This window comes from Littorina saxatilis, linkage group LG15, assembly GCF_037325665.1.
Source record: "Littorina saxatilis isolate snail1 linkage group LG15, US_GU_Lsax_2.0, whole genome shotgun sequence".
Lineage (NCBI taxonomy): Eukaryota > Metazoa > Mollusca > Gastropoda > Littorinimorpha > Littorinidae > Littorina > Littorina saxatilis.
In genome coordinates this window covers 28,143,023-28,170,522 of record NC_090259.1, presented here as the reverse complement: position 1 = coordinate 28,170,522, position 27,500 = coordinate 28,143,023, and the positions used below count along the sequence as shown (strand labels likewise).

General features: G+C 41.6%; 2 protein-coding genes across 11 annotated transcripts in view; one reads left to right on the top strand and one right to left on the bottom strand.

The window, feature by feature from the left end:
* Positions 1–12,885, top strand: part of LOC138948991 (L-proline trans-4-hydroxylase-like) — a 13,160-nt gene extending 275 nt beyond the window's left edge. For 2 of the 3 annotated variants that reach the window (XM_070320685.1, XM_070320687.1), the window contains exons 2-10: positions 417–485; positions 1,237–1,318; positions 2,570–2,651; positions 3,314–3,424; positions 7,374–7,465; positions 8,989–9,079; positions 10,463–10,592; positions 12,090–12,241; positions 12,564–12,885. In XM_070320685.1, the coding sequence (XP_070176786.1) occupies positions 473–485; positions 1,237–1,318; positions 2,570–2,651; positions 3,314–3,424; positions 7,374–7,465; positions 8,989–9,079; positions 10,463–10,592; positions 12,090–12,241; positions 12,564–12,680 (870 nt within the window). In that variant the 5' untranslated portion in view covers positions 417–472 and the 3' untranslated portion in view covers positions 12,681–12,885. Of the gene's footprint in view, positions 1–42; positions 113–416; positions 486–1,236; positions 1,319–2,569; positions 2,652–3,313; positions 3,425–7,373; positions 7,466–8,988; positions 9,080–10,462; positions 10,593–12,089; positions 12,242–12,563 lie in introns of those variants that run through there. The other variant, XM_070320686.1, reaches the window with a different exon arrangement.
* A 2,663-nt stretch (positions 12,886–15,548) lies between these two features.
* LOC138948990 (uncharacterized) overlaps positions 15,549–27,500 on the bottom strand; it is a 21,714-nt gene continuing 9,762 nt past the window's right edge. For all 8 annotated transcript variants that reach the window (XM_070320679.1, XM_070320678.1, XM_070320677.1 and 5 more), the window contains 9 exons: positions 25,599–25,748; positions 24,692–24,865; positions 23,632–23,731; positions 22,808–23,041; positions 21,606–21,754; positions 20,206–20,394; positions 19,538–19,738; positions 18,228–18,381; positions 15,549–17,626 (listed from right to left, as the gene is read on the bottom strand). In XM_070320679.1, coding sequence (XP_070176780.1) covers positions 17,358–17,626; positions 18,228–18,381; positions 19,538–19,738; positions 20,206–20,394; positions 21,606–21,754; positions 22,808–23,041; positions 23,632–23,731; positions 24,692–24,865; positions 25,599–25,748 — 1,620 coding nt within the window. In that variant the 3' untranslated portion in view covers positions 15,549–17,357. The remainder of the gene's footprint in view (positions 17,627–18,227; positions 18,382–19,537; positions 19,739–20,205; positions 20,395–21,605; positions 21,755–22,807; positions 23,042–23,631; positions 23,732–24,691; positions 24,866–25,598; positions 25,749–27,500) is intronic.

Here is a 27,500-nt window from a genome sequence, read left to right as displayed (position 1 = left end):
TTCATATGTTGTACTAAAATACAATTTGATGATTTGGTTTGCTTCAGAGGACCCGTGAGGAAAACACTGATCCAAACATCTGTTGAAGGCGTTCGTGTTTTTGCGTGGATACGTATGGATGAATACTTATTGAAGAACATTTGGTGAAGTTTCACGAATAGGCTTAATTGCTGTTTGTGATTGTGCTTTTGTATTATCAGATGCTTCTGTTCAGTGTCTGTACAATAAAATTCTGTACTTTTATGTTCTTTCGGAATTTAATAAACTACATTGATGTGATGTTTCTCTTCACTGACCGGCCTGGCATCTCTATGCATTTGATGATTTACTGTTCGGAATGAATGTTGAGTTGATTTGATGATTGCTTAATAAGTGAAATTGCAACGTACATGTATGTCGAATTTGTTATTTTACAGCTTGGTCTGAGCATTGACATTGATATCCTCTGCGTCCATTCCACACATTAGGAAGAATGCCTCTTCGTGGTAAGTTCTAATGTTTAAATGTATTTAAATAATTTTGATATTTGTGTTGGTTTTTGAATGTTTGAGTTTAGTGTTGTTGTATCATACCTTTATAGATTAACTGTAATATTTTGGACTTTTTGAAATGGCGAGTTTGTGTGCATGTGTGTCTATGTGTCTGAGCATTTGGGAGAGCACGTACATCATATTCACTTGCGTTTGAATGCATTGTACGTATCTCAAGCCAGAAAATATTCCCAGTCTTCTTCTTCTGCGTTCGTGGGCTGAAACTCCCACGTACACTCGTGTTTTTTGGAATTTTACGTGTATGACCGTTTTTTACCTTGCCATTTAGGCAGCCATACGCCGTTTTCGGAGGAAAAATATTCCCAGTGTTTTGCACATAGTTGTAATATACATGGTCTTTGGGAGTACATGGTCTTTGGGAGTACATGGTCTTTGGGAGTACAGCGGATCCTCCCTTTTCAGACCTTGACAAATCTGAGATAATGAGGTCTTGAAAAGGAGGGGATCTTAAAATGGAGGTATGTTTTCAGAGCCCGTTATGAATAGAAAATCTGAAAAATCAAAGTATATCCAGGGGGAAGTCTTAAATTTGGGGTCTTAAAAAGGGGGATTCTACGGCATGTCTTGTTCATGACTTATTGTTTTGCAATGCAGAGTATAAATACATGTACAACGGAGGAAAGCTGGAGGTGACTTAAAATGGGGTTCCATTGCATGTCTTCATGTCAATTGTTTTGTGATGCAGAGTATAAATACAATGGAGGAAAGCTGGAGGTCACGGACAAGATGAAGAAAGACTTCGAGGATGCAGGCTACATTCTTGTCAGGTAAAAAAAAAGAAAAAAAAGAAGCTATGTACAATGTACTTTGCAACACTTTTGTAGCTGTAATAATATTGTTGTTGTTCATTTTATATTAGAGTAAGATACCGACTATAGCATAAGGGTACTATTCAGATATTGATCACATTCTGTTTTCTTTTAAAACTTTTTTTTTATTGAAATACAGTGGTACCTGTGTTTTGAGGCCCCACTGATGTTAGGCCACTTCCCAATAAAGGAATGAGTGTTTTGATTGTACCTTTATTTATCAATACCAAAATATATCTGTCATGACAGGCCAACTATCATGAGGGACGGGGAAATAGCTTAGTTGGTAGCAACGCTGGGTTTGAAACCAGTTTGTCGATTTTGGCGTAGGTTCGAATCCTGGATTTTGGGGAGGGATTTATTTCCCAGAGTCAACTTTGTGCAAAATCTCATCGATGTCACAGAACAGCTCTGTATGCTACAGATGCAAGTTCACAGCGAAAGTCTCAGGGCTAGGAAACATGAACGTATGCATGCAGGAAAAATAAAAGCGGGGAGCATCAACCCGAATTTCCATGAGGTTAACCTCTTATAACTACAGGTTACCTTATCTTTATCAAACCTGTAAGGTAGGGACACTTTCGGCTCGCATACGTCCCTTTGGTGTCCTTTCATCAGAATACCAGTGTATCCTTAATCATGAAGTTGCTTATTTGCTTTGTACTTTTTCATTTAAAATGTTGTCAGAAGCACAGTTTTGAACTCAATCAATCAATATGAGGCATATATTGCGCGTATTCCGTGGGTACAGTTCTAAGCGCAGGGATTTTTATTTATTTAATTTTTTTTATTATAATTTTTTTTATGCAATAGGCAAAAAAAATAGGGTCGGGATTTTTTACATTTTTAAAAAAAAAAATTCTTCAATTTTTACCAAAAAACAAAGACTTTTTATTTTTTGTTATTTTTTTAAAATTTTTTTTAATTTTTTGTTGTTGTTCCCAAATGCCAAAAAAAGTCTAGGGTCGCGCGAAAAAATAGGGTTGGTTGGGATACCGTAAACAGACTTTTTTTGTGTGTGTGCCTAAAACCCCCGATTTAAGACTTCCTCCATTTTAAGACCCTGTTTTCTCAGACTTTCTGTTCATAACCTCTGTAAATTTACCCCCATTTTAAGACTCCCTCCTTTTTAAGACCTGATTTTCTCAGATTTTTTTTAGGTCTAAAAGGGGAGGTTCCACTGTATATATATCATGTTCATTGTTTCAGGGGCTTACTTGATAAAGATGACCTGTCCAGGATTAAACAGGCATTGGAGGGCTCGCAGGCAGTCATGGAAAATGCTTTTGGGGTAAAGAACCACAAGTCTTTTTTGGTTTGGAAAACAGGGAAAGATGATTGTTTTACTGCATAAGACAAACTGGTGTCCGTCTTTTTTATTAAATTTTGGAAGTGCGGTCTGTACATGCAGGGCTGGCTGTCAGCTGGAAGTCAAATATTTTTGTATAAGAAGGATATCTTGTCTTCCTTAACCAGACAAGGGCATGCTTAAAAAGTGAGAAGTTTGAGAGAAAAGGATGATGATGATGATCAAACTTTAATTTACAAGAGAGAGAGAGAGACAGAGAGAGAGAGAGAGAGAGAGAGAGAGAGAGAGAGAGAGAGAGAGAGAGAGAGAGAGAGAGAGAGAGAGAGAGAGAGAGAGAGAGAGAGAGAGAGAGAGAGAGAGAGAGAGAGAGAGAGAGAGAGAGAGAAGTAGGAAGACAAATTAGGAGAGAGAAGAAGGGGGGGGGGGGGAGAGATAGGAGAAGACAGCATGAAAGGGAGAGATCGGAGAGAAAGATACAAGAAAGACAGACAAAGGCAGAGAAACAGCAACATCTGGCAATGAAAGGCAAGAGATAACAAGGGAGATTTCAGTGGACATTTTGGCATTGAAATTTAGGTTCCTCTGCTCTTTTATCAAAAACTAGATAAACATCCACTCTTAACACAATTCTCATCTGTTTGCAGGTGGGAGATGGGGAGGGACGAGAAAGCAAGCTGTGTCTGTGGAATCACCCAGGTACTGATGTCACCGGCATGGTGGCCAGGTGTGAAAAAGTGGCCGACACCTGTGCTCAGGTAAATAGAATCTCTTTGCAGCTTAATTACTCTTGTTGTCTATATATTTATAGAGCACTTATTTCCTTTTTTAATTTTTTTTTACATTTCTTTAAAATAGCAATAGTTGTGATAGCACTGAGCTACTTTAATTATTGTTCATACACATTTTCAGTCCTCATAAGCAAAATTCAGTACATTGTACATGTACATGTATTATTAAAAGCAATAGTCCTTGTAAAAAGGAACTTCGGGTTCCATTTGCTCAATAACTATGTGGCCGGGTAGCTTGATGTTGGAGCAAGATCCTACCCTTGCCTTATTGTGCAAGTATTAGCTGTAATTGTGTTAAGCATGAACAAGCTCCTTAATTCGAATTCGGGCCGGGACGGACACGGATCAACTGTATGTGCAGACCCAGAGACGGAAGCCATGTCCCACCCCCTGTGTCATCACAATGGCACGTAAAAGACCTTGGTCATTCTGCCATAAGTGCAGGTGGCTGAATACACCTAAACACGCAGACACCTGGGTAGCGCGACTCCGTTGCTGCTAGCTTTCCACTGGGAGGAAGCGACCCGAATTTCCCAGCGATGGGACAATAAAGTAATGAAAATGAAAAATGAAAATGAAAATGAAAATGAAAAAGAAAAATGAAAATGAAAATAAAAATAAAAATGAAAATGAAAATGAAAAATGAAAAATGAAAAATGAAAAATGAAAATGAAAAATGAAAATGAAAAAAATGAAAATGAAAAAGAAAATGAAAAATGAAAATGAAAAATAATTCCTCTTGCAATAAGCAGTGAGCTTTTTGAAAGATGAAAGCTGTTCTTGTTATGGTGTGTATTACCTTGGATGTACGAATACATAATCATAAACCAGTTACATGTATTATTGTTTACAGATGAAGGTCAACGTCAGTGTTATTATTTGGTAAGGACACTGGTAATATATGATAAGAGATTTAGGGTAGGCAGATAGCTCATAATTAATGACATTATGCTTTCACAGCCCTAACTCTAGATCTTGCAATGTTGGCTAGAAAGCAATGCATTTTTTTTCCGAGGAAAAATGTTTATAGATTGAATGCACAGAAGGACAGATATACGCATGCATTCAAATATACAGATAGACACACAGACACATGCCAAAACACACACTTACTATCACACGCACACACACACACACACACACACACACACACACACACACACACACACACACACACACACACACACACACACACACACATCACACACACACGCACACACAAACACACACACACACACACACACACACACACACACACACACACACACACACACACACACACACACACACATTGAAACAGTCAGAAAACCTTATACGCATACCCTCTAAGACAGCGTCATGTTGCCCATATGGCAGGGTAAAGAACGGTGTGGCATTCAAAACTCTCACCATACTGTGACCCCGAGATTAAAAAGCTCAGGAATGCAGAAGAAGAATACGACCTCCCACCTAGCTTTTAAGCTGGTAATTTTTCAGATTTTCTATCCATAACATCTGCAATTTCAGCTCCATTTTATGACTGTCCCTTTTGAGATCAGATTTAATCTCCCAAGTTTTTTTTAAAGGTCTTGTGTGTGTACCACTGCATTTAGAAGGAGGGAGTGGGTACATCTTTCTCTTTTTCAGATCAGGAAACAAAGGGACATAAGCGCTCTTAATAAAGTCAACAAGAGTAATTAAGTGAGAGTTGTGAGGAACCAGTCTGCAGGCACCTGAGAGAATAATAAGCAGTGAAGTCAATATGCTACAGTGGAACTCCCCTTTTAAGATCCCCCCGTTTAAGACCTTGCTTTTGACGGGCGAAGTGGCGTGGTGGTAAGACGTCTGCCTCCTAATCGGGAGGTCGTGAGTTTGGAATCCCGGTCGCTGCCGCCTGGTGGGTTGAGAGTGGAGTTTTTCCGATCTCCCAGGTCAACTTATGTGCAGACCTGCTTAGTGACTTAACCCCCTTCGTGTGTACACGCAAGCACAAGACCAAGTGCGCACGGAAAAGATCCTGTAATCCATGTCAGAGTTCGGTGGGTTGTAGAAACACGAAAATACCCGGCATGCCTCCCCCGAAATCGGCGTATGCTGCCTGAATTTTTCATTTTCATTTTTTTTCATTTCATTTTCATTACTTTATTGTCCCATCGCTGGGAAATTCGGGTCGCTTCCTCCCAGTGGAAAGCTAGCAGCAACGGAGTCGCGCTACCCAGGTGTCTGCGTGTTTAGGTGTATTCAGCCACCTGCACTTATGGCAGAATGACCAAGGTCTTTTACGTGCCATTGTGATGACACGGGGGTGGGACATGGCTTCCGTCTCTGGGTCTGCACATAAAGTTGACCCGTGTCCGTCCCGGCCCGAATTCGAACCTGCGACCTTTCGATCACAAGTCCAGTGCTCTACCAACTGAGCTACCGGGCCCCCCGGTATGGCGGGGTTAAAACGGTCATACATGTAAAAATCCACTCGTGCTGAAAACATGAGTGAACGTGGGAGTCTTAGCCCATGAACGAAGAAGAAGAAGAAGAAGAAGAAGAAGAAGAAGAAGAAGAAGAAGAAGAAGAAGAAGAAGAAGAAGAAGAAGAAGAAGATGAAGAAGACCTTGCTTTTCAGATTTTCTTTTCATAACCTCTGTAATTTTACCTCCGTTTTAAAACTCCCTCCTTTTAGAAACCGGATTTTCTCAGATTTTTCAATGTGTTAAAAGAGGAGTTCCACTGTACTTTCATCTTCTGTGTGTTTCAGTTGTACCACTACCGCACCAAGCTGATGATGATGATGATGATGATGATGATGATGATGATGATGATGATGATGATGATGATGATGTACTGTGTGTTTCAGTTGTTGGGGGGAGAGGTGTACCACTACCACACCAAGCTGATGATGATGATGATGATGATGATGATGATGATGATGTACTGTGTGTTTCAGTTGTTGGGGGGAGAGGTGTACCACTACCACACCAAGCTGATGATGATGATGATGATGATGATGATGTACTGTGTGTTTCAGTTGTTGGGGGGAGAGGTGTACCACTACCACACCAAGCTGATGATGATGATGGATGATGATGGATGATGATGATGATGATGATGTACTGTGTGTTTCAGTTGCTTAGGGGAGAGGTGTACCACAACCACACCAAGCTGATGATGATGATGATGATGATGATGATGATGATGATGATGATGATGATGATGATGATGTACTGTGTGTTTCAGTTGTTGGGGGGAGAGGTGTACCACTACCACACCAAGCTGATGATGATGATGATGATGATGATGATGATGATGATGATGATGATGTACTGTGTGTTTCAGTTGCTTGGGGGAGAGGTGTACCATTACCACACAAAGCTGATGATGATGATGATGATGATGATGATAATGATGATGATGATGTACTGTGTGTTTCAGTTGTTGGGGGGAGAGGTGTACCACTACCACACCAAGGAAGCTGATAATGATGATGATGATGATGATGATGATGATGATGATGATGATGATGATGATGATGATGATGATGATGATGATCTGTGTGTTTCAGTTGTTGGGGGGAGAGGTGTACCATTACCACACCAAGCTGATGATGATGATGATGATGATGATGTACTGTGTGTTTCAGTTGTTGGGGGGAGAGGTGTACCACTACCACACCAAGCTGATGATGATGATGATGATGATGATGATGATGATGTACTGTGTGTTTCAGTTGCTTGGGGGAGAGGTGTACCACTACCACACCAAGCTGATGATGATGATGATGATGATGATGATGATGATGATGATGATGATGATGATGATGATGATGATGATGTACTGTGTGTTTCAGTTGCTTGGGGGAGAGGTGTACCATTACCACACCAAGCTGATGATGATGATGATGATGATGATGATGATGATGATGATGATGTACTGTGTGTTTCAGTTGTTGGGGGGAGAGGTGTACCACTACCACACCAAGCTGATGATGAAAGAGGCCAAGACAGGGGGAAAACATGTGTGGCATCAGGACTATGGGTAGGTCTTGAGAAAGTACCCTTCTACATAACTCTTATGGATGAGTGTCATTACCATTTTCAACAGACATTACTCTACCTAAAGATTGACGAAGAAAGCAAAGAAAAGACAGTATTGATTCATGAAGCTGTATTGAAATTCTTGTTTAATTTTGTTCCTTTTTTTTCTCAAGAAGATTAATTGTGTCTGACTGAAGACATAGGCTTAATTGTTTTCATAAATTCACACTTTCAATCAAAATGATTGACACACTTGTGATGGCATCTATATAGGTCTATACCTGTGTCTTTTAGAATGTTTAAAGACGCCACGTTTTGAACAGTGTTGCCTTGTGCCAAGACCAAAGCCTTTTATCAATCAATGCTCAAAACTAAACTTGTGCGGAAAAATTTGTTGTGCTATGACGATATCATGTCATGCACTGCGTGCAGCCTATATTCAGAACGACCTTTTATTTCAACATGGAAGCCTTTGTATACATTTGCTGCAATTGGAAAGATTGACTACATTTGTATGTGCTCTAAATGCTTACGAGATGACGTGCAACAGTAGAGAAATTGCAAGTTATGCGTAACCAGGCTCCTGGCACCTGAGAGAATAACAATTAGCATTGAAATTTGAAATGAACGTGCGACATTCATCCTCAAAGAGTTTTTTTCCCCTGTTTTTGATTTTACTGGTGGCCTGGGTTTTGAAACAATATTTGACTTGCCCATAATCATTTTTTATTTTACAATGAATGGTTAAGGTTTACTTTTTTGACTCACATGCGAAGCAAAAGTGAGTCTATGTACTCACCCGAGTCGTCCGTCCGTCCGTCCGTCCGTCCGTCCGTCCGTCCGGAAAACTTTAACGTTGGATATTTCTTGGACACTATTCAGTCTATCAGTACCAAATTTGGCAAGATGGTGTATGATGACAAGGCCCCAAAAAACATACATAGCATCTTGACCTTGCTTCAAGGTCAAGGTCGCAGGGGCCATAAATGTTGCCTAAAAAACAGCTATTTTTCATATTTTTCCCATTTTCTCTGAAGTTTTTGAGATTCAATACCTCACCTATATATGATATATAGGGCAAAGTAAGCCCCATCTTTTGATACCAGTTTGGTTTACCTTGCTTCAAGGTCAAGGTCACAGGAGCTCTTCAAAGTTGGATTGTATACATATTTTGAAGTGACCTTGACCCTGAACTATGGAAGATAACTGTTTCAAACTTAAAAATTATGTGGGGCACATGTTATGCTTTCATCATGAGACACATTCGGTCACATATGATCAAGGTCAAGGTCACTTTGACCCTTATGAAATGTGACCAAAATAAGGTAGTGAACCACTAAAAGTGACCATATCTCATGGTAGAAAGAGCCAATAAGCACCATTGTACTTCCTATGTCTTGAATTAACAGCTTTGTGTTGCATGACCTTGGATGACCTGGTCAAGGTCACATGTATTTTGGTAGGAAAAATGTGTAAAGCATGTGAGTCGTATGGGCTTTGCCCTTCTTGTCTTCTATTTTATAGGTACTGGTACAAGAACGGCTGCCTGTTTCCAGACATGATGACAGTGTTTATGTCTGTCGACCCCTGCAAAAAGGAAAATGGCTGTCTGCAGGTAAATCCTTACAATGGAACTCTCCTTTGAAGAAACCCTGTTTTAATTACCATCTGTAAATTGACCCCCATTTTAAGACTCTTTTTGTTTTAAGACCCGCTTTACTTTGATTTTTTGAGGTCTTAAAAGGGGGTTCTATTGTACTGGAATAAAGAATCAGCCTTACTTATGCGCGTATCTCCAGACTCGGACTCAAGGCGCAAGGATCTATTTATGCCGTGTGAGATGGAATTTTTTACACAATACATCACGCATTCACATCGACCAGCAGATCGCAGCCATGCATTTCGGCGCATATCCTACTTTTCACGGCCTATTATTCCAAGTCACACGGGTATTTTGGTGGACATTTTTTATCTATGCCTATACAATTTTGCCTTTTGTCAATCGTGGGATCTTTAACGTGCACACCCCAATGTAGTGTACATTGTCATTTTTTATTCAATTCCTACCATAGTGGGAATGTTTTGGTGGGATTACTTTGTTTACAGGCACAATAGTGGGTAGTGTTTGTTTTTTGGGAGGGGGGGGGGGTAATTTATCAAACAATTCTCACTCTACACAGGAAGTCCTAAGGATGTTGATTTTTAGTGTGTGTCCAAGAAGAGGGATGATATTGTTAATTATCCCATGTAGGTTTAAGATGTAAATGTAGCTTTCCTCAAGACATTAGCTGCCTTTCATGCACAGAAGTAGCAATTAAAGTCTGCTTGCATGGACTTAATTAATACACAGATCTGGGCTGAGTTGCATGATCTGAAGGTGCATGGGTACGTGCCTCCCAGACCGGCACGGTTGGCCTAGTGGTAAGGCGTCCGCCCCGTCATCGGGAGGTCGTGGGTTCGAACCCCGGCCGGGTCATACCTAAGACTTTAAAATTGGCAATCTAGTGGCTGCTCCGCCTGGCGTCTGGCATTATGGGGTTAGTGCTAGGACTGGTTGGTCCGGTGTCAGAATAATGTGACTGGGTGAGACATGAAGCCTGTGCTGCGACTTCTGTCTTGTGTTTGGCGCACGTTATATGTCAAAGCAGCACCGCCCTGATATGGCCCTTCGTGGTCGGCTGGGCGTTAAGCAAACAAACAAACAAACAAACGTGCCACCCAACCGGGAGAGAACAAACCGCAGGTTCTGATTGGTTGAAATCACAACAAATCTCAATGTCATGGTTGAAATCACAACAAATCTCAACGTCAACCAATCCAATTTATCTACTGACACTAGCCCACTTTGTCAACATCAAGGGCCAACGAATTTAGACACAACCATCATCGAACGCTGAAGAAGAGAACCAATCCAAAACCATGGCTGGCTCCCACCCATGCAGTTGGCAACTTTCTGGTGCACCTCGGCCATGATCTTCTTTGTTTATCATGCATACAGATCCTGGAGGGTTCTCACAAGTGTGGGCGCATTGAACACCTGATGGTGGACGGACAGACGGGGGCAGACCTGGAGCGGGTCAAGCAGTTGGAAGGTGTTCTGGAACACATGCATGTGGAGATGGAACCAGGTCAGTTATCTCCCCATCTTCCTTGGTGACTTGTTAACAACACTTTCATTAATCTAAACAACGAAGTGACTGTGGTAAGATGAACAAAGTTAAAAAACAAAGGAATACTGTACTCACCAATACAAGAACGAGACAAGACGGTACGAATTTTCGTTGATGGAAGCTTCATCAGGAAAAAACAAGAACACAAAAGACAACAAAAAGCAGACGCAACACGGAACGAACAAGGTTTGAAAGAAAATGGAGGGGAAACACGCAAAAAAGGGAAGGAACTCTAGGAACGGAAATGAATGAAAGGGGAGAGAAGTGGTTGGATGATGTCATGGGCACAGGCATACTAGACTAAAAGTGATACACATTCATAAAAGGGGGGTGGGGGTGGGGACAGAGGAAATAAATAAATTAAAAAAAAAAATAAAAATAAAAAATAAATAAATAAATAAATAAAAAGAAAAGGGGGGAGGGGGGGGGAAACAAACGTACGCACGCACACATACACACACATACACACACACACACACACACACACACACACACACAACCAAACACATGAAATCACACATAAACACACACACACATTCACACTCAAACACACACACACACACACACTTTCATTGTTGCCACTAGTTTAAAGTCAATGAAAGTTTTCTGGACTTACGTGCTCTCAGTTCTTAGTCATCTCCTTTATCCAGTCTACTATACAGTAAAGTAGGAGAAAGAATTGCAAAGCCTGGAGCATCAAACCCAGACCAGACCTTCATCTGCATCCGCTGCGGCCGGGCCTGCCTATCCCGCATTGGCCTCGTTAGCCAGGCATGTCCCTTCGGACAAGTTAATGTGGACCTATACCCCTTCATAGATCTTCGTTCGTGAAGCCAAGCCATGATGATACAGTGATGCGAGTCCCCTCATATGAGAGGACACCCCCCTCCTCTCTCTCTCCCCTTCCAGGGAAAAAAGTCAGATGAACTGTTGCCTGTTATCTTGACCAAAATTCACCTGTCATGAAAGGCCACCTGCAATTTAGGGACACCTTTAACTGGTCTCAAACGGAGAGCATTCATTTGGTGTCAGCGGTCAGCACAGTGACGGAACTTCTTTCAAATCGTCAAATACTTTGCCATCATTTTAGCAGATCTCAGGAACTATTTATGGTGGGGGAAAGGTGACACAAAAGACTTTGGAAAATTACTGACACTTTTGTAACCATTTTATCAAATTTGCCAAATAAAAGAAATCCTAGCAACACCCCTGGTGTCCTTTCATTGCATGTACTGTGGTACCTGTAATGAGAGGCCACTTCAGTGAGAGGACATGCACCTCCCAATCAAGGACACATTCTGTTGCCCCTTTGTCTACTCTCTTGACAAAAATACACCTGTCATGAAAGGCCACCTGCAATGTAGGGACATTTTCAGCCGGTCCTTAGGGTGTCCTCTCATCACAGGTACCACTGCACAATGATTCTTTATGTCCTTGTGATGATGTGTTTTTCAGGAGACGCCCTGTTCTTCCACTCCAACCTCCTGCACACCAGCAGTGCCAACGACAGTCCTAACCGCCGCTGGGCCTTCCTCTGTGCCTACAACAAGAAGTCCAACAACCCTGTGCTCAAACACCACCACCCGCAGTACACTCCCCTGGAGACTGTGAGTCAATCTTCATCAGAATAGCAAAATTATCATCCTGTTTAGAAATGCCAAAAATCTGAACAAAATCAGGTCATGTGTGTGGGTGTGTGTGTGTGTGTATGTGTGTGTGTATTTGTGTTTGTGTGTGTGTATGTGTGAGTGTGAATGTGTGTGTGTGTGTATGTGTGTGTGTGTGTGTGTGTGTGTGTGTGTGTGTGTGTGTGTGAATGTGGGTGCATGTTTGATTTTTTGCATGCATGTGTGCATATGCTTGATATGTGCATACCTGCACCGTCTCAATGCAAAACATTAATTTGTTTTCTCATGTCCTATGCTGCAGGTGCCGAATGATGCTGTGAAACAATGCACAAATTGTACGGATATGTCGGGCAAAGATTTCATGAATCCTTCAAATGACAAAACCACAGCGGGGAAAAAGGCAGAGAAGATGAAATAAATCCTTTCCGTATTTTTGAGCGACCCCTCTTTTACCTCGACCTTAACTTGTCAACATGGAAATCAGGGTTACGCTATGGTGTCTTTGACTTTGAACTGCTTTCTCAAGTAATTGTGATTGAGAATTGATTTCTTTAGAATATGCTCACAAATATACACTTAACTTTTGTGATCTACAAGATGTTTCCATGTATGTGCATATATATTTCAAACACATATCAGCAATAGTGATATTTTTATTTTGGTATTTGGTTTATGTATACTTGTAAGCAAGAAAGGGATGTATAATATCTTGAAGGTGTGCTTTTTAATTATTTATATAATTATATGCAGTTGTGCTATTTTTGATATTGTTGCATGAACCATAAGAAGTATGAAAATAAGATAAAGCTGTACCAGAGACATACATACAGAGATGTGAAGCGAGGGAGGCTCGCGTGAACTCTTGGGGTACCGCGCTCGGTCAGCATGACCTCGCGCGATTGTTAGCCATCATCCCGTACTATGTTGTTGTTCGCTTGCTCTCTGATACCGATTTGAAGTGCTTTTCTGTCAAATTTCTTTGGATATATCCAGCTTCAGACGAGATATATCAGTGGTAAGTAAACTTGATTCATATTCTATAGCTTCAATAGTGTGCACACGAACGCATTTGAGAGGATTGGGTTCCTGAAGTGAGTCAAAAACGGTTCCTTCGGTTCTTGCGGCCATTGTTTCTTAGTCCATTGTGCGTGGAGGCAATGTTTGGGAGCTAATATTTTCTTTTGTGCGCAACTTTGCTTTCCCTTAACTGGCAAATGCATAACTGGTGTATACATTAATCTGTTGTATAATTTTTGACGCGCTGTAATTAAATTTGATGCTTTTAAGTCTCACTCAAGTGGTTCTCGCACTTACACTGGCGTGTGGATAAAAAGTTTTTAAGGAGAAATGAGCGAAAACGCTTACTTTAGGATTCATCTTCTAATCACCAAATGATGCAATAATCTTCTTTTTGTGATTTTCTGTTTCTCTTGAGTGCAAATAATTAACAGTTTGCATGTTTTATTATCTAGGATTTTCTATGAAACAGTTATAACTCTTTAATAACACAACAATTGCCAGCTTGGCGCCAGTGGGAGGATTACTTGCCCCTGCTGTAGGCGAAGATAACGCGAGCGGGAAGACAGCGCTTCGCATGTCTTCTATCTATGTCTCTGGCTGTACAACTTGAAGGGTGTGATTTTGAAATATTTATGTCTGCCATTTTTTTTTCTCCAGGGTAAATGTATTGCATAAACTATAAAGACATATGAAATATTGCTTTTTTGCCATTGTGTTGGTTTGAGGGAGAGGTTGTGTCACTAAATGTTATTTGATAAACACAGAATAACTTGTTTATTTCCTGACTTTTCTCTAACAAGGATAAGACTAGAAGAGCTGACATGAGACATATGTAATTGTTCTCAAGAAGAAAAGGAAAAAAAACCGCTAACAATTAAAAAAAAACACACCAGGTAATGTCTTAAAGCAGTAGACTTGCTGAAAAAGTTACGATGAGTGTTCAGGCATGGGAATTGTCCGATTTCCGCGAAAAAGAAATTACGTTTCAGCAAAAATAAAAGATTGTCCGCGGCAAAAAAAAAGGTAACTAAAATTATATGTATACTATTGTCTCTCTATCCATTAGTTGCTTACACAAGAACTATCAAAATATTGGTCTAAAATGCGAAAATTCGTTTTTCTACCTGGCGGCCCCTGGGCCTCGACCTATTTTCAGAGGTTTTTTTATTTTGGAGTTCCCATGTTTGTGTGTTAAATTTACACGAAACACATAGGTATGCACTTGCAAGTACGTTGGGGCATCTTAAAGCATTTACAAAAAAAGCCAACTACCCTTGAGATTTCAATTACGGTCGAACCTTCTCTGGCGACCAATCTGCCCATTTCAATCGCTCTAAAGGATCTCTGGTAAGTTTTTCTTCTTCTATATAATTCAACTTTCCATAGCCACCTCCAGTCTAGATCGACCGCGTTTGGTCGGTCCTTATGTTCCTTACAGACAGGTTAGATCGTATCTTCAAGAATCAATTAATCAATATGAAGCTTATATAGCGCGTATTCCGTGGGTACAGTTCTAAGCGCTTGTCGAAGAGTTGTCAACACAGGACTAACAAAGAAACTAACATCTACAGACGGACACGAACCCTATCACACACTAGCAAACCCTGATAAAACATACAACAAACAACTGTTTAACAACAATGTACACATCAATAGCTAGGTCCAAACAAAATAATATTAAACACAAAGAAAACACCTCTCACAGAGCACAGCACAAGAATGTCTTTTGGGGCACAACACATCACGTCGAACATGAAAGTCGCAGTTGCAATCGTTGGGTACATTCTGCCTTTGTAAACAAAGGTGAAGCGAATTGGTGTCGCGCGACGCGATACCTATTGTCAGCAATCGTGACGTCCTGTATCGAAGGTCGAGACTTACTCTTCTCATTATGGCAATCCTCAGCAATATTGGATAGAATGCGTCTCAATGGATCATGGCCTTCCAGCACTGCCAACAAAAGCGAGACGCATTATGTGTGTTATTCTTTATAGTTCCCACAGAACGTTAAACATGAGATTTGAATTTGGTTGGTTAATCTGCAACAACAACAAAACACATACAAACTAGGACATTTTTCGTTTATTTCCTCTACCTTGATAAAGGTTTAATTTTTTCCCCGATTTTTAAAGTGGAGGAAATAAACAAAATGTACTAGTTTTTTGGGGCCAAATTCAAATCTCATCGAAGATGTTCACAAGATGTTTCTATTTCGAATCAAAACAAAAACAAACAAAACAAGACAAAAATGGAATCATTATAAACGTAAACAATCAACATTTTATTTCCCATAAAGTTTTCTGTGTATGTCAAACAGAGCAGTATATATAGGCCCAGCAATGTATTCATGATGTATCATACATGTGGACTGCCTGATTATACATGATAACTGCAACAAGCCCATGAATATTCAAGAATTTAAAAGTAAAATTTACCCACAGCAGAGGGGCGGGGATGTAGCTCAGTCGAGCGCGCTGGATTTGTATCCAGTTGGCCGCTGTCAGCGTCAGTTCGTCCCCACGTTCGGCGAGAGATTTATTTCTCAGAGTCAACTTTGTGTGCAGACTCTCCTCGGTTTTCCGAACACCCCCGTGTGTACATGCAAGCACAAGACCAAGTGCGCAACGAAAAAGATCCTGTAATCCATGTCAGAGTTCGGTGGGTTATAGAAACACGATAATACCCAGCATGCTTCCTCCGAAAGTGGCGTATGGCTGCCTAAATGGCGGGGTTAAAACGGTCATACACGTAAAAGCCGTGGGAGTTTCAGCCCATGAACGAACAAACAAACCCACAGCAGATTATCTAATCAATGAATCGATCACACAAAAATAATAAAACAATTAAACAAACGTTTAAGGCCAAATAAAAAAATATATGTTGGTTTAGGGTAACGTGACCAAAAAAGAGAAGGTCGGTAGGTCGGCTTTTTATTTATTTAATTTTATTTTTTTACTTAAATTTAGTACATCTTAACGGAGGTTACTTCCCTTAGTCTCAGCATGGTTAGCAAAATGTGCCAAAAGTTGGGGTGTTTTTGAGAAATGAAAAAAAAGTTGTAGGGTCGGCGGGAAAAAATAGGGTCGGTCGGGTTACCCTAAACCAACTTATATTTTTATTTGGCCTAATGTAACTGATGTGATATTGGCAGACAACAGTGTGAGGGTAAACTGACGTTTCGAGCCATGAACTTGGAATTTGACAAGCATCAACTACACTTTAAAAGTGTGTGGAATGTATCACACCCAAGACGTAGGCTTACCGATGAAAATGAAAACCAACAAGCAAGCACAACCTTAAATAGCATGACTGTTATCACATGTATTTCATAAATATATATCTTAATATATACAGCGGAACTTTTCAAGAAGCCTCAACAAATAATATCATCGGAAAGAGATGTATCACCTTTAATCAAATACAAATTATTATAATTATTCAAGGTACGGTAGTTGCGGAAAATTCATTGGGCACTCAGTGATGTCGTTTGGCGTCAGCAGTCGACAAAACATCAACACTTTTTCCTAGGTGCCTGGCAGGGGAAAATGGACACCAAAGCCAAAACATTTATGACAGTGCACACGGGGACTTAATTTTCATGCAGTAGGCCAACAGTCCCAAACATTAGGGTGAAACTCATATTCAAGCGGATGAAACAGACAGATCATATTCACACATATACAGACAGTCACCCATTCAGAAGTTTCAGACCCTCGTGTATGTGATGATGTACTCAGGGTCGTAACACTGACATCGATCCTACACTGACCTGACCTGAAGACACTTTTCAATGTCTCATATATATAGGTGATGATGTCATGTACTCAATGTTACACTGACACTGTTATCAAAGAAAAACTACCATTGGGAATCGAATATGCCGGAGGCGGTCATAAAATCATTATGTGCTCCGTAAGCCTGTCCTTAATTGATCCCCAGGTCGACTTCGCGAAGACTGCGCGAAGACTTCTTACAAAAACCTTAGTGCTAAAGCTTCGTGCAGCAAGCTTTGCGAAGTATACCTCGCGTAGTCCACTTCGCCCAGTTAATGACAGGCTTTGACTGGAGAGAAGATTTAGACCCTCTTGTAGGTGATGATGTACTCTGGGTAGCACTGACACTGCTCGTACACGACAAACTCTCGGAAGAGACGTCCCGCGTCATCCACAACGGAGTCATAGTGCGTGGCGTGCTGACAGTCACACAGCAGCTGCAGGCAGCCTTTGCAGGGCGGACGAGAGAACTTGGGAGGACTGCGGTCTGTGTTGATGTGTGGCTCGCCTAGGAGCATGCGGACCAGCAGCATCGTCTTCGGTCCACCTGTTCTCTCCAACTTAGAGGGGTCTGGAAAGATGAATAAGAATAAGAGAGGAGCAAGGGAAGGAGGGTGGAGAGGGGGGGGGGGGGGAGGGAAGGGAGTTGTGAATTAGTTGGTTGCTTGGCAAGTTAACGCAAAGTAAACTTCTGTGTTTTTTTACTTTTATGTTTTTTATTTAAAAAAAAAAGAAGTTTTGTTCACGCCAAGTCAGCCTAGTCTGCAACAATCACAACTGCTAATATCCTCATCTAAATGTCGTTCTCCTGCCCAAAATGTTATCTTTGTTTGGCTATCAGGGTCACAAACTTGAATCATCGTTTATACTTGCTCTGAGAAAGAAGTTGCAGGGCTTTGGTTGCTTGGCAAGTTCACGCAAAGTCAACTTGTGGATTTTGGAGCACTAGCAGTCCATCGTGTTTTGTGTGTGCGTTTCTTTTTAGACTCTTGTTTACGCCAAGTCAGCCGCCTTGTCTGCAACAATAACGACTGCTAAATCTTCATCTAAATTTCGTTCTGCTGCCCACAATTATATCTCTATTTGGATATCAGAGCCAGAAACTTGAATCATCGTTTAAACTTGCTCTGAGAAAAGAAGACGCTTATGGCTTTAAAACCAGTGTAGCGTACCTGTGTACTGGTCAGACTTCGTGGGGCTCTCGGCAGCGTAGACACCACGTCCAAGCAATGGTCTCTCCTTGCTGAAACGACCGTCCAGTCCGTCCCGCTCTATGGCCACCAGACACTCGTCTTTCGTCCCGTGGAACAGGTAGTGCTCGTTGATCTGAAATGTTGTGATTCCTTGAGAATTGTACTTTTTGCTACTCAAAAGAAACTTGACATCGGTGTTTTAGTGTGTGTATGATACAAGCAAGCAAGCAACAAAAAAACATAAACAAGAAGGGCAAAGCCCATACGACTCACATGCTTGACCTTGACATGACCTTGACCTTCAGGGTCAAGGTCAAATAACTAAACCTAGCAATGACATCATACACTAAGAACTGCTTTACACATTTTTCCTACCAAAATACATGTGACCTTGACCCAAGGTCAAGGTCATCCAAGGTCATGCAACACAAAGCTGTTAATTCAAGACATAGGAAGTACAATGGTGCTTATTGGCTCCTTCTACCATGAGATATGGTCACTTTTAGTGGTTCACTACCTTATTTTGGTCACATTTCATAAGGGTCAAAGTGACCTTGACCTTGATCATATGTGACCAAATGTGTCTCATGATGAAAGCATAACATGTGACCCACATAATTTTTAAGTTTGAAACAGTTATCTTCCATAGTTCAGGGTCAAGGTCACTTCAAAATATGTATACAATCCAACTTTGAAGAGCTCCTGTGACCTTGACCTTGAAGCAAGGTAAACCAAACTGGTATCAAAAGATGGGGCTTACTTTGCCCTATATATCATATATAGGTGAGGTATTCAATCTCAAAAACTTCAGAGAAAATGGGGAAAATGTGAAAAATAGCTGTTTTTTAGACAACATTTATGGCCCCTGCGACCTTGACCTTGAAGCAAGGTCAAGATGCTATGTATGTTTTTTGGGGCCTTGTCATCATACACCATCTTGCCAAATTTGGTACTGATAGACTGAATAGTGTCCAAGAAATATCCAACGTTAAAGTTTTCCGGACGGCCGGCCGGCCGGCATACTCACTTTTGCTTCGCATGTGAGTCAAAAAACAACAACATACAAACACAACAACAACAACGGGAACATAAAAATCGCACATGTCGAATTTCTTTTGACAAGAAATATATATTGTGATTCCTTTAATACACATGTGTTGTAAATTGTTGAATGCGTGCATGTGATTTCATTTGAGGTACTGATATAACCGCACACAGAGGCACCCCCCTCCACCCCCCCCCACCCCCCCCACCCGTCCCTTGCCCTAAACCACCCCAATCAGCTTTACCTCAGAAGACACTTCTCGCCGAAGGACGCTACCGGAGACAATGGTGCTGCTTGTCATGACAGGGCCAGAATTGCCGGCTATTTCTTCAAGACCCGCTAGCCGTCGTCGTGGTGATTTCTTCAGCCGACGGAGAAGTTTCTCCTTTCTCTCGCTGTATTTCTCCCACAGCTCTGGGTTTTCTAGGCGACAGACCTGAACGATCTGTTTGGCAAAGCAAAAACACTGTGTCTCTTACTCTTTGTTTTTATATTGTTTGGACGTCAGTTGCATGCAGGCTGCTTCAACTCTTATTTTTGCCATTTTTCATATCTTTCTTGGTTTGTTTTTTGTTTTGTTTTGGTAAAGCAGGAAGCATCCTTCTTCATAGGTCTTTGATGTTTGCAATTCAGATAAATAATAGAATTAGTTCAATCACATCTTCTTAACCTCAATTCAAAATCAATCATTTACAGGTAATATTCATCGGTTTAAAAAAAAATCATTGTGCTTGGAAATTCGGGTCGTGTCAGTCATATGGAAAACTTGTGAAAAAAAAGTAGGCCATTCAGAGTCTTCAAAAGGGGGGTACAATTAAAGACGTTATGAAGAAAGGATCTGAAAACGCAAGGTCGTAAAATAAAGGGGTAGAAGTCTTTAATCGTGGGGGGGGGGGGGGGGTCACTGATTACCTGGATGGAGGTGTGACCGAGGTTCCTGGCGTCCTTCCCAACGCCCACCACCCCGTGTTTCCAGGTCCTGTTCATCAGGTTCGTGATCTCCCTGAGCTCAGTACTGTCCACGTCGTACATCACGAACTTTTTCTGTCGTTGGTCTAGACCGGCCATCGCTTCCTGAATGGACCCGTAGGCCCGGTTCAGCTATGAGTGAAAAAGAAGAAAGGAAAATTAACTCATTGTTTCCCAGGCACGGATATATCAGAACCCACCCATATGATTCTGTCTGACCTGGTACGGATATGTCAGTATACACAGTCACTTCAGTCGCTTCCTGTAACGTCGATCTAACGCCTGCATTCCATCGTGTTGACACACAGTTTCTATACAGCTACTACAATTCTGAGTGACCTGGGGCCAGTTTCATAAGATAGCAGTGAACCGACTGACAGTCGATCGACTGCCCAGTCGATCGACTGTGGTTGATCGACGGGTCACCGAAAAGCGCGTTTCATGAGCGAATCACCGTCACCCGCGGACAACCGCAGTCGACCGACTGTACAGTAATCCGAATGGCCAAGTCGAGGGCTAAATTTAGCAACATTACCACTTCCGTTTGCTCATTCGCACGTGGAAATGGCCGATTTCGAAGAAAAAACTAGTCTCGGCCCGCTCAAAATAACAATGACCGAGACTTTCAGTAATTCCTTCGCGTGACGTCTAACCCTCTTACGCCATAATGTGACGTCTTCAAGACATAACCCTGACTTGTCTCCTGGATTACTGCGTCATGATAGATACATTTCGAAGAACAATCACAAGGTTTGGCTCACAATCCAAAAACGTGTGAGCATTCTGCCATTGACTGTGCGGATAATTACATTTATTTTCGGTTTACCGCAGTAAGCCGAACACAGTGTTGGGGGGAGAGCATCACCGTGTTTGGCCAACTTCCGGTGAGACGACCCGCAGTCGGCCGACTGAAATTTTGTTCGTAAAACCCGATAACGTCGGATTACTGTGGTTCTCTCGGACAACTGCAGTTGGTCGACTGTGTTTCTGGCTTATGAAACTGGCCCCTGCTGCAGCACAGCTGGTCTTGGCTAAAAAAAAACCTTGGTCAACATAGGTGGGGTAGAAAGTGTTTGCATGAAATAAGAAATTCAGAAAAAATCGCCAACAACAACAACGAAAGGAACAAAGAACTCCTATGTGATGGTTTTATGTGTGTAAATAAATCTAATGTACATCTAACCATTTGCAATTCCTGCACAGTGGAGGGGTTGTCTTCAGCCATGTTAAAGCCTAGCCAGATCTGAGAGAGATGGTGAGCCGAATCGTTTACACAAGAATAAGTGTACCTCATTATGCATGTATATATACCTGTTTCGGATTTCTACTGGCCTTGATCATACCTGCCAGTAGCTGGGCAGAGAGTGAGGACTGACGAAAGACAGCTCTCGACTCTTGTTGCGAAGACCCTCGTACATTTTGCCCTTGACGAGGTCGGCGATATGCTGACTGTTTTCTGCCGTGCCCAAGGCTACCAGCTTCATCGTTCCCCCTGGGAAAAAAATAAATCACAATTAAGCTCATGCAAAAAGGTGAAAGTCGTTTGTGCATTCAAATGCTTCTTTGTTTTCTTATTCTCCAAGGTTCTAGGGCTCAGGTGCATGAAGCGAAACTGGGTACCACCCAAGTGGGTGGTATGCAGCCACGAGGTCGGATTGGTTGTAATTGAGATTTGTTGTGATTTCAACCCGTCAGACCATGCGGCCGGCTTGGTCCCATTTTTGCTGCGTGCCCCTCAGCCCTGGAGACTGGTTCTGGATAGGTCTAACTTACTGTTGTTCTTTATAATTAGAGCACTTACTTCCCTTTGTTTCTAGTGTTTAATCACACAGCAGAGGGGCGGGGATGTAGCTCAGTCGGTAGCGCGCTGGATTTGTATCCAGTTGGCCGCTATCAGCGTGAGTTCGTCCCCACGTTCGGCGAGAGATTTATTTCTCAGAGCCTACTTTGTGTGCATACTCTCCTCGGTGTCCGAACACCCCCGTGTGTACACGCAAGCACAAGACCAAGTGCACACGAAAACTCCTGTAATCCATGTCAGAGCCTTCGGTGGGTCAGTATAGAAACACAAAAATACCCAGCATGCTTCCTCCGAAAGCGGCGTATGGCTGCCTAAATGGCGGGGTAAAAAACGGTCATACACGTAAAGTTCCACTCGTGCAAAAAACACGAGTGTACCTGGGAGTTTCAGCTCACGAACGCAGAAGAAGAATCACACACACGCACTGGAAACACAGCGACCAAACAGTCTGATAGTTAGACTACTGTGACAACAGAGACTAAAATGCAATACAAGAGACAGCGCGCGAGGGCATCCACGTTCACTGGTGGTATTAAGACGTGAACAAGTGACAGGATCTGGTCTGTAAGAATACATTTTTCATATTTTTTTTGAATTCATTTTTGTCTTGCTAAATTATCAAAACGTGTGTAAGTTGCGAGCTATTTAAAAGCAACAACAACAAACAAACAAACAAAAATCTCTGTTTCAAGTAAACTTCAAACGGGCAACAACATCAAAAATACCTCGGGGAAATATACTCACCATCATCTCGTTTCTCTTGTAGACGAACGCCTTTTTCTGCAGCGACAGCCTGGATGACAGCAGTGACACCTGGGGTCAACTCGTGATACTCGGCAGCGTCACACACCGTCACCTCACCCAGAAGACTGTCTTGGAGTGTGGCTGCCAGAACGCCGGCTGCACGTGGCAGAGTCGTCTTGTCTTTCACGAAAATTACAGCTTCCACATCTCCTGTTATTTCCCGGAAGCTTATTCCTGCAAACCAGAAGCCTATCATAATCTGTGCAAACCAATTGCCAACATCTTCTTGATACCACATCTCCTGTTATTTCCTGGAAGCTTATTCCTGGAAACCAATTGCCAACGTCTTCTTTTCATACAAAATGTAGCTACCATTTTTTCTGTTATAGCCTGGAAGCTTATTCCTGCAAACAGATTGTAACTTTTTTTTTCATTTAAAAAGTAAAATAAAAAGTTGTTTCTTTTACCGAGATAGTTGTTGACGAATGCCTGCGTGATCCCTCTCTCTCTCTCTCTCTCTCTCCCTCTGTTTCTCTCCTTCCTTCTCTCTCTGTCTCCCTCCTCTCTCTCTAACTCTCTCTAACTGTCTCTCTCCCCCCTCTCTCTCTCGCTGTCTACTCATCTCCTCTGTTTCTGTTTTTCTATCTGTCTTTCTGTCTCTCTCTCTGTCTGTCTGTCTGTCGGTTTGTCTGTCTCTGTCTGTCTCTCTCTCTATCACTCTCTCTCTCTCTCTCTCTCTCTCTCTCTCTCTCTCGTGTCCGTTTGTATTCATGTGACTGTGTGTGTGTGACTCTGTGTGTGTGTGTGTGTGTGTGTGTGAATACCTTTTGGGCAGGGCTGCTCCATCATGGCTGCTGTTTGCTCCCAAATTTCTCGGTTGAAAACTGACGCGACTGACATGTCGTTTGTTGCAAATATCACACGCTGCAAAAAAGAAAAAACAATGTCACTCGTCAACGCATATACACAAATAGGGGCAAGAAACGAGATACACTGACACTGAGACACTCTTGAAACCTCGCCCCCACCTCCCCCCTCCCCACACACATGTATGTACTAGATGAATACCGGCTTTGCCGGGTGTACGCCGGCTTTGCCGGCGCACTGTACGAAGGAAGGGAGATAAACGCGCAAAACACTGGAGAAGAGTAAAAATAGTATAACGGGAATATGGATTCAGCGTTGTCGACAGTGACCTTCTAAAAATAGAAAACGGGACTATGGATTGACGCCACACGAAGGAAGGCAGATAAACGCTGAAAACACTGGAGAAGATAAGGAAGAGTTACTGGGAATGGATCCAGAGAAAAACCAAAATCGGTTCAAGCAGGTTGTGTCCGGGGTCTACCTGAATATGCCCACCAAATTTGAAACAGATCCATCGAGAACCTTGGGCGTGCATCGCGGACACATACACACACAGACACACAGACACAAGTCGTATATATATATAGATGCAATGAGAAGTAAAGTTCCCGACTAATGCACAGGGAAAACAATTCCGTCGGGTAATGCCAAGATCTCAAAACACAACAACAACAACAACAACAACAACAACAACAATAACAAATTCCGTCGGGTAATGCCAAGATCTCCAAAAAAACAAACAACAACAACAACAACAACAACAACAACAACATATTCCGTCGTGTAATGCCAAGATCTCAAAACACAAAACACAACAACACCACCACCAACACCACCACCAACAACACCACCCCCACCAACAACAACAACAACAACAACAACAACAACAACAACAACAACTACTTAACTGTTCAGTAGGAACAAAACTTTGTGCTAACAGCGACAATGCTCAGTGAAATCATAGAGCCGCAGAGAAAGAAAGCGCACCCAAAACATCATCTCAGTCTGTCAAATTACCTTGACTGGGGTCGGTTTCCGCACAAAGTCGAGAGTGGCAGACACCATGTCCTTGGCGACAGCATCCACGGGGTATGCGAATTTTCGCCCCACGCCCAAGGGAGGGAAGGCGATCTTCTGCAAGCCTTCGTTGGCCGCCTGTGTCAGGCAGTCGGTCACAATCTTCTTCACTTCCTGGATCAGTAGCATATTTTGTAACACATTTTAGTTGCTAATGATTTGAGGAAATACATTGTAATACTTGCTAGGGATTTATACCACATCCAAAATAGGCCCTGTGGTTGTAATTGATCGGGCAGAAACTGGCAATTCAACTATACCCAACCCTCGTTTATCTGAATCACGGCATGGGATCATTTTCAAAATGTTCAAGCATAAAATCTGTCCGATTGATTTCTCTCATTTTTGTCCAACTTGTTTCACTGACACACTCTAAAAACATAAAACGCAAAATATGACCGAAATCTATTTTTTTCGTCAATCGGTATCCGATCTCTTTAAGGTACTCAAGTCTCCAATCTAGCAAATGCGTGTGAGTTTCAAGTCGCCGCTCTCAGGGACGAGAAATTTGTATCGAAAAACACACACACACACACAAACAGTCGATGGGGCAATCACAGTACGCAAAGATTACCCAAGCAAAGCGTATTAAACTGGAATAACTCAACGCAAGGTATTTGGGGTTTGTGATGATATAATTACAAAGTGCAAGCCGGACCGTGTACACCCTACGTATGATATGTCTGGGAACACCTCCGCACGGAGGGGTTTTGCGCCCAGCGCAGCAAAGATAAAGAGGGAAAATGTTCTCGGCGCGTGCGGCAGCAAGCACTATGTCTCTATACTGTATAGCTTTTTGGGCGCTTGGACACCGCTGCTTTAACAGAGAAAAAAAAAATTCACTTACCATGTGGCCCCCTTCCTGGAAAGTACTCAGGACGGCATGCAGGATGAAAGACGTGGCAGGTAATTTGGTACCCACTGGCACCTTGGTACGGATCGCTGAATGCCCAGATACAGTAATTTGGGCCACCTTGCCATGCACCGACCGACGTAGCTGCAAAAACATTTATGCAGAGGTGTTGATGTATAAATTACACCTTCCGTCTCACGTAAAATAAATAACCCTGTAAATCCACATAAATGTAACCAGGCTTTTAGATGGAATGAAAGCATAGTTCTACTTGAACACAGTCCAAAAATCCAAACATCTTTAACCATGCTTTTAGATGGAATAAGAGCATCATTCCACTTAAACATCGTCCAAAAATCCAAACATCTATAACCATGCTTTTAGATGGAATAAGGGCATCATTCCACTTAAACATCGTCCAACAATCCAAACATTTATAACCATGCTTTTAGCTGGAATAAGAGCATCATTCCACTTAAACATCGTCCAACAATCCAAACATTTATAACCATGCTTTTAGCTGGAATAAGAGCATCATTCCACTTAAACATCGTCCAAAAATCCAAACATTTATAACCATGCTTTTAGCTGGAATAAGAGCATCATTCCACTTAAACATCGTCCAAAAATCCAAACATCTATAACCATGCTTTTAGCTGGAATAAGAGCATCATTCCACTTAAACATCGTCCAAAAATCCAAACATCTATAACCATGCTTTTAGCTGGAATAAGAGCATCATTCCACTTAAACATCGTCCAAGAATCCAAACATCTATAACCATGCTTTTAGCTGGAATAAGACTAAAGAGCATCATTCCACTTAAACATCGTCCAAAAATCCAAACATCTATAACCATGCTTTTAGCTGGAATAAGGGCATCATTCCACTTAAACATCGTCCAAAAATCCAAACTTCTTTAACCATGCTTTTAGCTGGAATAAGAGCATCATTCCACTTAAACATCGTCCAAAAATCCAAACATCTATAACCATGCTTTTAGCTGGAATAAGAGCATCATTCCACTTAAACATCGTCCAAAAATCCAAACATCTTTAACCATGCTTTTAGCTGGAATAAGAGCATCATTCCACTTAAACATCGGCCAAAAATCCAAACATCTATAACCATGCTTTTAGATGGAATAAGGGCATCATTCCACTTAAACATCGTCCAAAAATCCAAACATCTATAACCATGCTTTTAGATGGAATAAGAGCATCATTCCACTTAAACATCGTCCAAAAATCCAAACATCTATAACCATGCTTTTAGATGGAATAAGGGCATCATTCCACTTAAACATCGTCCAAAAATCCAAACATCTATAACCATGCTTTTAGCTGGAATAAGAGCATCATTACACTTAAACATCGTCCAAAAATCCAAACATTTATAACCATGCTTTTAGATGGAATAAGGGCATCATTCCACTTAAACATAGTCCAAAAATCCAAACATCTATAACCATGCTTTTAGCTGGAATAAGAGCATCATTCCACTTAAACATCGTCCAAAAATCCAAACATCTATAACCATGCTTTTAGCTGGAATAAGGGCATCATTCCACTTAAACATAGTCCAAAAATCCAAACATCTATAACCATGCTTTTAGATGGAATAAGGGCATCATTCCACTTAAACATCGTCCAAAAATCCAAACATCTATAACCATGCTTTTAGATGGAATAAGAGCAACATTCCACTTAAACATCGTCCAAAAATCCAAACATCTATAACCATGCTTTTAGCTGGAATAAGGGCATCATTCCACTTAAACATAGTCCAAAAATCCAAACATCTATAACCATGCTTTTAGATGGAATAAGGGCATCATTCCACTTAAACATCGTCCAAAAATCCAAACATCTATAACCATGCTTTTAGCTGGAATAA